The 14,366-nt window shown below is 57.6% G+C and overlaps 1 protein-coding gene across 2 annotated transcripts in view; it reads right to left on the minus strand.

The window, feature by feature from the left end:
• The window catches only part of ANK1 (ankyrin 1), a 96,797-nt gene that overhangs the window by 24,730 nt on the left and 57,701 nt on the right, over positions 1–14,366 (minus strand). Inside the window, exons 27-39 of one of the 2 annotated variants that reach the window (XM_059909392.1) lie at positions 14,106–14,330; positions 13,003–13,157; positions 12,480–12,691; positions 11,771–11,984; positions 11,406–11,502; positions 10,964–11,195; positions 9,504–9,629; positions 9,258–9,377; positions 8,154–8,232; positions 7,828–7,902; positions 6,100–6,231; positions 4,668–4,814; positions 1,586–2,291 (exon numbers count right to left, since the gene is read on the minus strand). In XM_059909392.1, coding sequence (XP_059765375.1) covers positions 2,278–2,291; positions 4,668–4,814; positions 6,100–6,231; positions 7,828–7,902; positions 8,154–8,232; positions 9,258–9,377; positions 9,504–9,629; positions 10,964–11,195; positions 11,406–11,502; positions 11,771–11,984; positions 12,480–12,691; positions 13,003–13,157; positions 14,106–14,330 — 1,828 coding nt within the window. In that variant the 3' untranslated portion in view covers positions 1,586–2,277. Of the gene's footprint in view, positions 1–1,585; positions 2,292–4,667; positions 4,815–6,099; positions 6,232–7,827; positions 7,903–8,153; positions 8,233–9,257; positions 9,378–9,503; positions 9,630–10,963; positions 11,196–11,405; positions 11,503–11,770; positions 11,985–12,479; positions 12,692–13,002; positions 13,158–14,105; positions 14,331–14,366 lie in introns of those variants that run through there. The other variant, XM_059909397.1, reaches the window with a different exon arrangement.

Raw genomic sequence — 14,366 nt, forward strand, 5'->3', positions numbered from 1 at the left:
TATGGGTTATGTTTCCCTGCCTCTTTGTATGTATGTCTGGTAATCTTTAATTGGATGTTGTGACTTTTATCTAGTTGGGTGCTGGGTATTTTTGTATTCCTATAACAATTCTTGAACTTTGTTCTCTTATGTAGTTGAGTTCCTTGGAAACAGTTTGATCCTTCTGAGTTTTGCTTTCAAGGTTTATTAGGTGGGAGCATTGATCAACCTAGGGCTAATCACTCTCCATTTTTGAGACAGGACCATTCTGTGTTCCCTATGCAGTGTCTGTGAACGATCAGTCTGACTCTTGGGAATAGATGATTAATATTCAAACAAAACTTGCGGGGGACCTTCTGGAGGTCTCCAGAGCTCTCTCTCTGTGCAGCTGCCTCTCTAGGGAACTCTAGCTGCCCTGGTCTCCTTGGACTCCCAGCAACTTCTCCTTAACCAGGGAGTCTTCTTGGATTTCTCTTCCTTCTGCCATGACTTAGAAACTCTTTCGAGGCAGTGATCTAGGCAACTGTAGGGTTCACTTCATTTATTTTCCACGTCTCATAGATCACTGTCCTTTGCTGCCTGATGTCCAATGTCTCGAAAACTGTTGTTTCATATAATTTGTCCATTTTTTGCTTGTTTCAAGCAGGAGCGTATATTCAGTCCCTGTTGCCTCATCTTGGCCGGAAGTGGAATACATCTCAGACAGCCCCTCAGATACGGCCGGATAAACATTTTCACTCCTGGGAATCTCAGTAAGACTTGATAAAGGCTGGGAGAGGGTAACTCTGCTGGTCACAGAACACCCGAGGCTCATTCTTGGTGACTTTTCCACCTTGAAACTTCCTGGGGTTCATGAGAATGGAATTTCACCCAAGCAAAAATGTGTCCATGAAGAGAACTTGTGCAACCCTCCCCCAGGACTTCGTTCTCCCTTGTGTTTTGTCCTGGAGGCCCTCCCCCGGTCGCAGTGTTTAGGGGCTATGCCCCCCTGCTCCCTCTCAGTCTCCAGAAGACCCCGCTGACCCCACTCTCACCCCCGCAAGTGTGGATCTGGGGCTGTAGGTGTCCATACTCAGTGGAGCGGGGATTACTACTGATAGGGGCCATGCTCGGCGAGGACCATCTCACACGGTCTGGGGTGGACCACAGCACAGGAAGGTTTGCTGAGTCCCCTGGGTTGAGCTCCAGAAGTGCCTGTCTCTCTGGCAGTCTCACATGGCCCTGCCATACCTGGGTCACCAGCCCATCCCTCAGTCTAGAGCTCTCCCCTCTGGGGTTGCCTTTTGGGGAAATGAGGTAACAGGCAACCAAACACACAGATTTGGAGCAGAGCCGTCCAGCAGTGGCCCGCCCCCCAGCCTCCCCTCATCTGGGCTGTCACACTGGGTCTCTGTTAACCTAGGCCTAACGCTGCCCCCACTAGTTTGATGTCAGCAGCAAACCAGACAAGGGTGGACAGACAACCCTAACTCAGGCAGGAGCTGCACTTCACTAGCTGTGTTCACTAAGAGTCCGTAGAAATGAGACATATTGTATTTCCAAGTAGACATTATGTCCAACTCATCAAACCAAATGGAGTTGACCAAACAGGATGTGAGATGTCCATTTTTTCCTTTCACATGAGAAATCTGTTTTATTTTTAGGAACATGCTTTTTTTTCGCTCCACGGGCAATTTTTTTTTTTCATGTTTATTCCAAGGGCCTGGGGTAGTTCCCTCCTGTGCAAGAGAAGCAAACTGGCTTTTTGACTTAAAGCCCCTTCTACTCTGGCCAGTCCAGGCAAACACAGCAAGAAGAGCCACGAAGGAAAGACAAGAGACCTCAGGTTCCTATCTTCCTGACACCACAGAGCAACCAATCCCTGCCCTGAGTGCCCACAGGGAGGCTGAGACGAGCAGAGAACGAGGTAAAGCACAGAGGAGGCAAGGTACCGCCGTGGCCATCGGTGCAGAGGCCTGGGCTGGCCCAGGACAGAAAGCCAGAGGAAGCGCAGGAGGCTGCTGTCCCCCTTTCCTTCCACCTCCGATCCCTCCTGCTCCTTCTCTCCGGGCCAGAAGGGCACCCAGATGTGGGATGGTCTTCCTGGGACTGGAAAGAAGGCAGGAAAAATACACAGAAGCCAGCTCTGGTGCCCAGAAAGGCAGGATGGACCAAGCGGGCGTCTGTTTCTGAGTGTCTGCTCCGGCCTGGGGGAGCGTGCACACAGGGCACACGGCCTGCGTTTGCTGGGACACCTGCTGGACGAGGGGGTTCAGGAGGGCTGACAGGCGACAGAGCAGCCAGGAAGCTCAGAAGCATTCAGAGTGTGACGTCTGCAACCAAAGCAGGGGAGGATCCCTTGTAAACTTGTTCCATCTTGTGACCCCTCTGCTCCAAACCTACAGCGGCTCTCCATCACCCTCCCAGTAAAACCAGTGTCCTCAGGATGGCCTGGAGGAGCCGCCCTCCTGCTGCCCCTGCCCTTTCTTCCTCCCCTCTGGCCCCTCACTGTTCTGTGGATGCACCAAGCACGCCCGTTCAGGGCCACTGCCCGGGATGCTTGTCTTGGTGCTCTCTCCCGAGTTTACACACCCACTCCCTCCTCTCCCTCCAGCCTTTGTTCAGATGCTACCCGCTCCCACCCCACTATTTAATCCCCCAAGCCCAGCACTCTGATCCCCCTTGCTTGAGTCTGTTTTTTTCCACCATCTACTTGCTAGCACATTATACAATTCACTTATATACTATATTTTTGTTTGCCTCTCTACACAAAAGGTAAGCTCCATGAAGGCAGAGTTTGGGACTTTTCTTTCTTTCTTTTTTTTTTTTTTTTTTTGTCTGTTTGAGAACTGACTTATCTGCCCTGCTTAGAACAGCCCCTGGCATGTGGCAGGTGTTCAGAAAATATTTGCCAAATGAGCTGACCAACTGCACAGCCTTTGCACAGTCACGGAGCACAGGACCCAGCCCCACGGGGGTTCGAACTCTGCTCAGGCGTTAGATGAGAGTCTCCAGGCCCAACTGGAATCCTGAGGCCAGTGGAGACATTCATGAACACCTGGGTCCCTAACTGCCCTTTTAAACAGTTTTTTTTATTGTGATAAGAACACTTGACATGGGATCTATCCTCTTGACAGATTTTTAATTGTTGTAACTGCCTTGTTTATACTCATGTAATTTTATGGGCCTAGTGTCCATAGAATTGGGGCACAAAACCCCCAAAACTTGAGTTGACTTGATTGAAACAGCTCTGGGGATGTTAAGAAACCCAACCAAGTCACCAGTTATCACGTAAAAAAGGGAGAAGTGTTTTGTCACTCGATTTCCCCCAGTTTGCAGCACTCAGCCCCCTTCCCTTGGTCCTCGTGAAAGGGAGTTGGTCACTTAGCAGTCCCTGCTGTGTCCAGCTAGTCCCCCAAGAGCGGGGAGAGGGCCAGCCTGGGAGCCCTCAACGCTGGGTCTGAGGGCAAGCCTCCTCCATGGGAACAGCCCCGAGGGCACACAGGCGCCAGCAGGCAGAGAGGACGCCCCAGCGTCAGGCCGGGGGCCCTTGGTGACGTGCATCAGTGGAGGCTGAGGGCCCCTGAACACCTGGCCCAGGTGAGACAGTGGAGACAGGCAGTGGGGGAGAGAGCAGACTTGCAGGCCAGGTGAGGTCAGAGGCAGAAGAGAAAGGCCACAGGACGCGGTCAACAGATGAGCCCTGTGCCCAGGGGCCCTGGATGGCATGTTTCAGGAGACACAGGATGTGGGAGAGTCACCCGTGTCAGGGACGCGGCATCCCCCTGGGCAGGGCCCCTGTCCCCACCCTCCACTCACAAGCCCCGGCCACAGGGGCTCACACGGCGCGCGCACGTGCGCGTGGCCGGGAAGGCTGGTGACCTAGGAGCTGGGGGCGGACAGCGACGCAGCTGTGGGATGGGGCATGTGCCGGCCTCATGGAAGCCGGTTCACAGAACCATACTGTGTTTCAAGGCCTGTGAGGAGCCTCAGGTCTCTAATCCAACTTGCTGATTTTAGAGAAGAGGTTGATGACTCAGCAGTGGAGTCAGGAGGAAAGAAGGGACTAGAAGCCGGCCTCCCGTCTCCCACCGCAGGGTAGGGCCTCCGCCCTGCTTCTGCGCCCCTGGTCAGCGACAGAGATGGAGGGGCAAGGGGGGCCCCGGCCGTGCTCCTCACTCGGCCGCTTCCCCTGCTAAAAGGAAGGTGTCTTCAAAGGCCGCGGGGGGGGGGTGCTGGGGGCAAAGGTCAGGGCCCCCCGGTCACATGGGGGCTTCTTGGCATGCCGAGCCACATCAAAACGAGTCAGGGGAAAGAGATGGGGCGAGATAAAAGGGAGAGAAAAGCAGAGACCGGCCTGAAGAAAAGATCCCGCTTCGTCTCAGAGAAGGAGTGGCAATAGGGCTTCAGGACGCGCCCTGGCTGGTCCCCACGGGACCTGCGCCAGAACCTAGCGCCCTTGCGTCCCCCCACCGACTGGGTCGCCGATGGGTCCGCGCATGCGCAGAGCTGGGGGGCGTGCGGCACGCGGGGCCGCCGAGCGGGGCCTCGGCTCCTCCCGTCCTGCCCGGGCCTCGGGCGCCACCCCCATCACCTCTGCGTTCACCACCGCCCGTCCAGAGAAAGACTGACCTCCGGCCACCGGGAGAGAAGGTTCCAGGGAGGGTCAGGAGGCGGCGGCTCGGCCCCTTCGTCCAGGAGACACTCACCATTCATCTGGGAGGGGGACGACGAGTAGTCCCGGTCCGCGGGCCGGCGGTCGGGCTTCAGGTTGCGGCCCTGCCTGCCCGAGCCCTCCAGCATGTTCACGATCTCGCCGCGGTCGATGTTCCGCAGGGCCGCGTACAGGTTCTCCACTGCGGGCAGAGGGGAGGAAGGAGGGCGCTGGGGGGACCGCTACCCATCGCAGGGCGCGCGGGACGCCCGGCTCTGAACTCTGGCGGGGTGGGGGGAAGACTGCGAGGAGGGGGATTGCAGGCCCCCGCTCTTGTCAAAGTCAAAGCAAACTACCTCTTCGGAGAAGACGGCAGACCTGGGGACACTGCGCTTGCCGTCCGCCCACGCAATAAAGCCAAAATCGCGGTAAAGCGAGAACACGAATGTTGTTTTCCCCGTGCATATAAAAGTTATGTTTACACTACGCTCTAGTCTGTTAAGTGTGCAATAGCATTCTGTCTAGAAAGACAAGGCATCTACCTTACCTTTAAAATATTTTATGGCTAAAAAACGCTAACTGTCCTCTGAGCCTTCAGTGAGTCTTAATAGTCACGTAAGGATCACTGATAACAGATCAGCGTAACAAATGCAATCATAATGAGAAATTTTGAAATATTGAGAGAATTACCCAAATGTGACAGACACGAAGTCAGCAAATGTTGTTGGAAATTGGCGCCAACAGACCTGCTGAATTTGATTGGGAAAAAACCGCAATATCTGTGAAGCACCGTAAAGGGAGGTAGGCCTGTGTTTTGCTATCCTTTAACAGATCTTTTCCAGACCCTAACAGTGGCGAATTTCAAGGCATGGGAAGTGTTTTTTTTGTAACCTAAGAGGAATACTACAAGAAGATGAGAGTGAGAATAATTGGATTCTATCTTCTGGAAATCCTTGGTCCTTGCCAGTTGATTTGCCATGCAAACGTAAACACTCAATTTCCTCTTAGTGCTTTGTGTTCGGGAATGGGGTGGAGGAGGGGCTGAAAAGCGTGAGACAAATCTTCCCTCCCGTTGGAGAAAATCCTGGAAGAGGAACTCCATCAGAGGGGGAACTCCTCACTGGGCTCTGTCCCAAGGGGACAATCCTCATTTGTTTGAGAAATTCAACCGGAAGGCACACACCCTACACAGATGCTGTTTTCTAAGGGTCCTGGTGCGATTGTGAACTCATTCTGAGGATGGGAAGAGATCACGGCCAAGATTCTCTGAAATTCCCTCCTGGCAGGCTTGCCCAGAAGACCAGGGATCCTGAGAGGTGCATGTGTGCGTGAGTGTGCGTGTATGTATGTGTGAGACAGAGTGTGCAGAAGAGATTGGTTCCAAAGGCCAACACCACCCAGGGAATTTGGAGGGAGAACTACTCGGTGAGAAGAGGTCCTGGCACAGGCTTTGGGGACAGAAGGCTCCCCAGCCCATCGGTACTGACTCTTTGCATCTTGGCCTTCACGGATGACCCAGAGGTTCAACAAGGCCACGCTCTGCTCCAGCAAGGAGTTGGGGTTCTCCACGCGGATCCTGTTGATGTCATCCACGCTGAACTGCAGCTCGCGGGCCAGCTCTGCACACAAAGAACCAAGAGCGGGTGTGAGCCCAGCCGGAGCCCAGCCCCGGCCCCCGAGCCCGCGCGTGGAGTGGGGCGCCGGCAGGGACCGGGAGATAAAGAACAATCTCCCTCTGGATTCGGTATTCCTTCTTCCCAAGGAAATACCTAGTGAAATGCTGACACTCACACTGTTGTATCCCCAGGGAATGAGCCAGGAGGAGGCATGTGCCCAGGAGAGTAAATAGGTATTGAATGAACGAGACTGAGCCCCTTATCCAAGGTCACAGGACAGGCTGGGGCCACAGCGGGAGAGGGACCGACCCGCTGACCCCCTCGGTGCTGCATTGCACGCCACCGCCTTTCCCGAGGGAAGCAGTTATAATGGAAATGTATTTCTGTGTTTACGTTTCTTCCCGGAAAGTCGTTGTTCACATTTAAAATGAAAATACAATTTCCCATCTAAATGCAAGGCAATAACACAGAATGCTAGCTCTTCCCCTCCCGTGATTTTTATTGTTATTTCTCGCAGGTGCTTTAGATGAGAGAACAGCATCGGAGTCTCATTTCAAGGATGAGGAAGACCGGAGGGGAAAGTGATGGTGAGAATCAGCATATGCATGTACCCCCTCCACACACACACACACCACACATACACACACTCACACACACCACATACACACCACACGCATCACATACACACACCCACACACAACACACAAGTCACACACACATACACACCACACATACCACATCTCTCACACACACCACATACAAACCACACACACACACAACACACACAAACACACACAAAACCAAGAAGCAGCAGCAGATGTGCTTTTTTGGCTTAAGGAAGGAACAGTCTCTGAACTTCTGTTGAGAGCTCCGTCACACCGCCTTCCAAGAAGTTACTGCTAAGGTTTCTGAGCTTGTCTGAAGCCCCCTCTGCAGATGGCTGAGTGAAGGGGGTCTGTTCATACAGAATCTCACAGGAAAGGGGGGATTAAGTCATAGGGCCTGCGACTGAGTAAAACGCAGTCTGAGCTGTCACTGCCTCAGTTGAGTCAGGTCTCCCCTCATGGTGGACGGGACTTGTGTATGACTTCAGCTACGGCCAGAGATGACAAATGAAAAACGTCCAGACTTGTCCTTCTTCCCTCCCTTCCCTCAACAATGCCAGCCGGTAGGACCGGCGACGTGTACGGTGCAGCGAGCGGTGGGCAGGCAGTCGGGACGCACATTTTTTGTTCGCTTGTGTGTTTGTTCTTGGTTTGCTGGCTTTTCAGGGCTCTGTCACTAGCTCACTGCACAACTAAAGTCACCCCAGTTAGCTAGATCTCAGCCTCCCCATCTGTAAAATGGGCAGCCTGGATCCATTCTAAGGTCTCCTGTAACGTCCGAAGTTGAGTTTCTAAAAAGGAAAACCAGAGAGAAGTGGGGGACGGAGGGAGCCCCCCCTCTATTGGTACCCATGGCGACAATCCCAGGTCAGGTGTGCACCGGTGGTGGGAAGAGGTTTAGAAACGCCTTCATCAGCTGCCCTTTAGCGGAGAGGACGTGTAGAGGTAGGTGTAGACAGGCAAAGTGCTCTTCTGCCCCAACTCCCCGACTCACCGGCCCAGCTGAGGCCCAGGTGCTCTGATATAATAGCCATCTTCATGTCCGCCCGGTCTGCGCCGCTGAGGAAACCTGGGGGAAGCATCACATTCCATTTAGTAGCCTTGGCAGGACACAGAACCGACAAGCGTGGGCGAGGGACCTCAGAGGGTGCTCAGGGCACGCTCCGTGTCCACCCGATTGGTGGCTGAGCCTGAGAGGGTCAGTGGAGACCCCAGCCAAGGGCTGAGCCAGTGGTGTCAGCTCGGAGCTCCCGTCGGGGTGAGGGGACGCCGCCCCCCTCACCGCCCCCGGGAAGGGGGTGAGCACAGAGAGGTTGGTACCCAATGCGGACTCGCTGAGAACGCTGTATCTCAGGGCCAGCGGCGTCGGGGTCCTCCTCCGGTCATCGGCTCCACTGCCCTGCAGGACAGAGACCAGGAAAGGGTGCTGTGGGTGCAGGCAGGGAGGACGTCCGGCCTGGCAGACGATGGGCAGCTGCACTTCCTGGAGCCTCGACGCACAGGGTAGAAGTGTGGGCAGAGGGGGGGCGAGAGGGAGTCTCACGTACTTTATTATTATTATTATTATTAATAAGGATAAGCTCACATGGCCCTTATCACGTGCCAGGCCCTGCTTGATGGACACAACCCCCTATGAGGTAGGTACCATCATTCCTCCCATCTCACCGGGGAGGGGGAAACTGAGACCCAGAGGGCGGACTAACCCGCCCAAGGTAACTCAGCCAGTAAGCGGGCGGAGCTGGAGTTTGAATTTTAAAAAGTTTTTCTTTTTGGATTCCTTTCGCTCAAAAGACCCGTTTTTGATGCCCAAGCCTTCGCACGCTGTGGCAAAGCACCGGGATGCTTGTTCAAGGCTGTGGGAAACCTGCCTGTGAAAGAGAAGTCGGTTCTCCCTAGTCCTCAGACAGAAAGGAGAAAACAAGCCTCGGATGTCTGGATGTGACCTTGTTTGTCTAGTCTGGCATGAAAGGCTGATGACAAAAATGACAGGACGACACCAACCAAAGAGACGCCCCGCCTCCAGTGCAGCGGAGACCCAGCTGCTCCCAGGCACCAGTGATGCTGGGTGCTCACGCCTCTGCTGGGCTCGGAGCCCTGGGCGAGCGCAGGGCTGAGACACCAGGCTTCCCTTCTCTGAGGGCCTGGGCAAGACAAGCAAGTACAGGAAAAAGCGGCTCCGAAAAAGCCCTGACGTGGCTGGGACACCTTGAGCCACCGGCCACCCGGTTGTCAGGCCTCGCCTTCCAACGTCCTGGAAGGGGCGTCCTGGGGAGCTCGGGGCCTCGGTGTGAGCACGCGTGTCGCCCTCACACCCTGACATTTGTTCCCGAGCTTTGCGGGAAGGGCTGGGCCACAGCCCGTGTCGGGGGAGAGCCCAGGGCCTTTCTCCACCTGTTCGGCTGAGAGTCCTGGCAGGGCGCGCACCTTGGTGCAGGGTGGCATGCTGATGTTCAGGTGGCAGAGGATGTGCTGGGTGTCCTCGTACTTCATCGCCTTGCGCAGGAATGACAAGGACCCTGCCGGATCTCGACTGCTGTCCCTCACCTAGACTCAGTCACACAAAAGGGAGAGTCAGGGCCCGCCCCACTGGCCACCAGCCCAGCTGGCTCAGAGCTCTCCGCCTCCCGGACTTCTAGACCCGGGTGAGGGGTGGGCGAGAGGAGGCCGCACCTTGACGGGAATGGCCAACCGGTTCTCCCGGAAAGACTGGAAGAGGAAACTCCGCTGCTGGGCGGCCTTCTTGACGGGCACCAGGTTCCCGGAGAGCTCTGCGAAGAGGGGCATTCCTTCCAAAACCTGCAGGAAAGGGAAAGCAAATGCAGCTGGTCAGGAGCAATGCCCAGATGCCCGGTCCCGCCTGTCAGCTCCCGTCTCTGCTTCCCCACGAGCCCCCAGGAGCCGTGCTCTGGGAAGCCCCACTGAGTGTTTCGGAAAGGTTGCGGCGGATGCTTCCTTACTTCAGAGGATTTTCTAATGAGCAGGAATCTTCGTACATCCCTGTGTGGTTGATCAACATTGCCATCAGAGTACTCTAGAACTCCACCAGGAAATCATAATACGGCTTCCAAAAGACATTTATCTCTTTTAACACCATCCAGCAATGTTTACTTTATATGAGTGCCAGAAGGACCATGTTGTGTTTTAATCTCACCCAGAATATAATGATCCCTACTGTGTATATAATGCTTTCAGCTGAGAAGTTATCGTGAACCCATTAGACAGTTGAGGAAACTGAGGCCCAAAGAGACTGGTTAGTGCCCAAAACAGCATTAGAGGCAGGTCCCAGCCCTGTGCTCCTTCTTCTGGGCCCTCAGAGCCCCCAGAAGGCTCAGCACAGCCTCTGAGGCCAGATCTTCAGAAAGGTCCTGCTTTGTCACACATCTTAACCTGAGTGAGGACCCTGGGATGGGTAACAGGTTCAAACCTAGTCCCCGTTCTTTACTGCTCCCCCATCTGCCCAGCCTCTCCCCTGCTTCCTCATCTGGGTGCTGCCAAACCCCTGGCGTGGCAGGGAAAGTGGGCTCTGCGGTCGGACTCCTGGGACAAATCCTTTCTCTGCCATTTACTCAGCTGTGTGACCTTGGGCAAGTTGCTTAACCTCCCTCAGTCTCGTTTTCCTCATCTGTAAATGGGGGATAACAAAAGGACACACAGTTATGAGAATCAGGGGAGATGGGGAGATGATGCCACTCAAACACTTTTTGCTTTTGGGCCACACGGTGCGGCACGCGGGATCTTAGTTCCCCGACCAGGGATTGAACCCGTGCCCCTGCAGTGGAAGCGTGGAGTCTTAACCAGGGGACGGCCAGGGAAGTCCCACTCAAGCACTTTTAAAAGTACCTGGGGTGTAAGAACTTTAATAAATGTCAGCTCCTAGCACCACAAATCACTGGGCTGACAGCCTGCTGTCTCCTTGACCCACATGGTGTCCCTCGGCTCTGGGGAAGCTTCCCGTTGACGCTTCTTAAAGGGACACGGCCCAGGAGCCCCTCTGCAGAGGCTGCCCTCCTGACAGCCCTGGGTCCCAGAAGCAACGGCTGCCCGCGAGGCGGGAGCCCAGGGGGGCCAGGCCCTACCTCTATGTCCCTGCTCCGGGCCACGAGGCGGGAGCCCAGGGGGCCAGGCCCTACCTCTATGTCCCTGCTCCGCGCCACCTCCACGAAGTTCTCGTGCTGCTCCAGTGTCTTGTCCACCTTGTCGTCCGGCGTCATGCAGTAGCAGCGCAGTCGCCCTTCTCGCGGATCGTTCATCTTGGCGAAAATGACGAACTTGGCCATGTAGGGCACCACGGTGAGCTCCTTGTACAGCAGGGTGGCGAAGTTCACAGCTTCAGCCGTCCGAGGACAGTCCGACAGCCAGAACCTGAAAAGAGGGCAGCCGTGAGCCTGTCCCTAAATGCCTGAGGGGGAGCGTCTCCGCCATCCAGTGGCCTGTAAGCCGAGCGGTGGCCTCTCTGACAGCCCCGGTGGTGGGGTGGGCAGGTGACGGCCTAAGCATGGCCACCCATGGGGACAGCGCTGCCCCCTCGTGCGGGGCCCGGGGACCCGTGGGGCCGGGCAGGCGGGGTGTCACCTGGCAGAGACGTTGGTGGTGAAGGTGGCGCACTCGTTGGCGTACATGAGCTTGGTGGTCCCCGTGATGTCTTCCCACTGGGCCTGGTCTGTCCCTCCTGTGACAGCAGTAGAAAGGGCTTGGGGGACCGTCTCCAGAGGCCAACGCGGGACGTGCACAGCAGCCCCTCCGCCCCTCCCCGCGGAGCAGCCCTCCTCGGGGGTCAGAGGGCTCTCCGGGGCCGGGGCGGCTCTACTCAGACGCAGCTCCTCATCCCTGCGCGGAGCCCATCGCCCCCAGCTCTGGGTCCTCCCGTCTCCCCAGGTGTGCGTGGGCGTGGACGGAGCTGCTGCCCCGAAGGCAGGGCAGGGCGGGCGCCCGCTCACCAGTGACGCTGCAGAGCAGCCGCAGGCTGGCGGCGCCTCCCTCGCCGCCGCCGCCGCCGCCCCGCGGGTTGTCCGTCCAGGAGGGAGGGAGTGGGATCCGAAGCCCGATGGGGCGGTGGAACTTGCGGCGCCTCGGCTCCACGGTGACAATGGGGCTGAACGTGGCCTGGTTGCCCAGGAGTTTGGTGACCAGCTCATCGGGTACAGGCTGGGCCTGCGAAGTGCCCAGGGGGTACACTCAGCCCCGGAGCAGCAGAGGGGCTCATGGACGGAGGAGGAGAGCGGCTGTCCGGGCAGGTGCGAAGGCTCCCGGGGGGTCGGGGCGGGGGGGATCCCGCTCCTGCTGACGGCCAGCCCGGCTCTCCTCTCTGAGCCCCCGTCCCCATTTCCTTGCTGCTCCCCACTCCCGGGGGCCTTGCTCAGCATCAGGCACCTCTCCAGGAAGCCAAGTGGCTTCCCCTCACGCTAAGCCTGTGGTTTAACACGTTATCTAGGGTTTTCTGCAACTTACCGGAGCGTCTGCCCTATCCCACCCACCCAACCTTCTTCTGAGCTTTAAGGTCAGGGCTCTAATGGGACTTTTCAGGCCCTGGACCAACGGGTGGAGATGTCCTGGGGAGGAGGGTCATCTCTGAGCGCCCTGACGCCTTCCATCCCTGAACCCGGTCCAGGTGATGGGGCCCCAGCAGGTAAGGAGGGGCTGTGTCACCTGCAGGGCCAGCTTCACTTTCTTGGTGACAGCATTTTCTGGGAAGGTGGCCTGCACCAGGGGGACGAGCTTGCTTTTCAGGGAGCCCCCCTCGGGGCCGATGGTGTCATAGTCCTGGTAGAGCCTTGACATGATCACGAAGTACAAGGGGAAGTCGGTGGTAACGATGCGGCAGACCCTCTTCTTCTCCAGCTCCTCCAGGCTCCCCAGCTCTGCAACCACAGGCCCGTGCCCGCCCGTCACCACGGTGGCTTCCCAGGGCCCCTGATCCCCACTCTGGCGCCCCCTCCCCAGGCCCCGCCAGGGGCAGCAGGCTGGGCCACCTGGAAGGAGAAAGGTCCTGGCCCAGGGGGTCCTGCACAGGAGACCAGGCTGCAGGGGCCCGGGTGCCGGAGCTGGGCCGTCTCTGGCCTCTCAGGGGGTCCCACACTCCGGGAGGCCCCGACAGCCCACCCCAAAGTGCAACCCCAAGCCCCATCCTCCAGGAGGAGGGCCGCGCTCCAGATCCCTGGGGCTCGCGCACCTTCGTCCATCCCGTTGAGGATCTGATCCAGGTAGCTTTCTCCGTAGCGGTTCTTGTGTTCCTTCCACACGGAGCCGTTTTCACTCCGCAGCACCACGAGCTCACGGTCCCCACGGCCTTGGGAGGCGAAGTGGGGGACCTCCACGATGACAGGGCTGGGGGGACAGGGGACAGTGGGGAGGGGCCTGGACGCAGGTGTGCGTGCCGTGTGGGCGGCAGCCACGGGCTCAGTAGGGAAGAGCAGCTGGGTCCTGCCTGGAAAGCGTCCGTCCCGTCTGCAGGCTGGTCCTCAGACGGACAGACCTGCCTCAGGTTCCCGAGACACCCCCAGGACCCTCTCGCTCCCCACCAGGCCCCAACCTCAGTTCACAGGGGGCTCTCCTGCCATGGCCACACGGCCGAGGCTCAGCAGAATAAAGCTGCCCTTGGACCTGACCCCGAGAGCCCTCCTGACGTCCTAGACCCACCCCCTCTGAGCCTCAGCTTCCTCTGTCAGTGTGTGAGAGGACATTTCCTTGGGAGGACGGCTTTGAGGACTACATGTAAAGGGGAAGTCACCGTGAAAGCGTTTTACAGCTGTTTTACAATCGGTGGATGAAAGCTTGGGAGCGGGGACAGGCCGTGGACGGAGACGGGAGGATGGGGCCTCCTGGGCAAGACCTGTTCCAACATAGAGCCCGCGGCGCCTGAGGGACGCAGAGCTCCAAGGAGAAGCCCTTTTGCTGCGGGAAAGGTGAGGACCGAGCCTCTGAAACCATCAGTCTTGTCCTTGGGGGCCATGCTGCAGGGCCGCCTTCTAGGAAGACCGTTTCAGAGCTTAAATAATCAAACCCTGGGGGCCCCGAAAGTGGCCATCTTCACCCCGCCTCTAGCGTCACACAGGAGCTGAGGGCGTTAAGCTCCCCCTGGGGAACAGACTCCTACGTGTACCTAGAACAGGCCGTGGAAGGAACACAGGGGGTCCTGGTTCTGACCGGTCAGGACACAGAGAGCACGGGTGCGGGCTCCAGGCTCGCCTCCCCGCTGCCCGGGCTGGGCTGGGCTGGGGCTGGGTGGTGACAGCGTGGCAGGGACAGGTCGGGGGCATGGGAGTGACCTCTCACCTCAGGAACTGGACTCCCGTGGGGCCCAGGGCGATGACCCTGCTGGCCAGGCCCTCCTCCTCGGCCAGCGGGGGCGGCGTGGGCAGCTTGTGGGGCTTCACCAGGCGGCAGGTGATGCGAGTGGGTGCTGCGCACGTCCGGGGCGGGACCACCACCCTCAGGCCGTTGTGCCTGCTGCCCCGCATGGAGCCCCCGCGGGCGTCCACCATGAAGCTCACCAGGAACCTAGGGCACAGCGGGTCTGTGTTGGCTTCTCCTGGG

Source organism: Balaenoptera ricei, chromosome 21, assembly GCF_028023285.1.
Source record: "Balaenoptera ricei isolate mBalRic1 chromosome 21, mBalRic1.hap2, whole genome shotgun sequence".
Classification (NCBI taxonomy): Eukaryota; Metazoa; Chordata; class Mammalia; order Artiodactyla; family Balaenopteridae; genus Balaenoptera; species Balaenoptera ricei.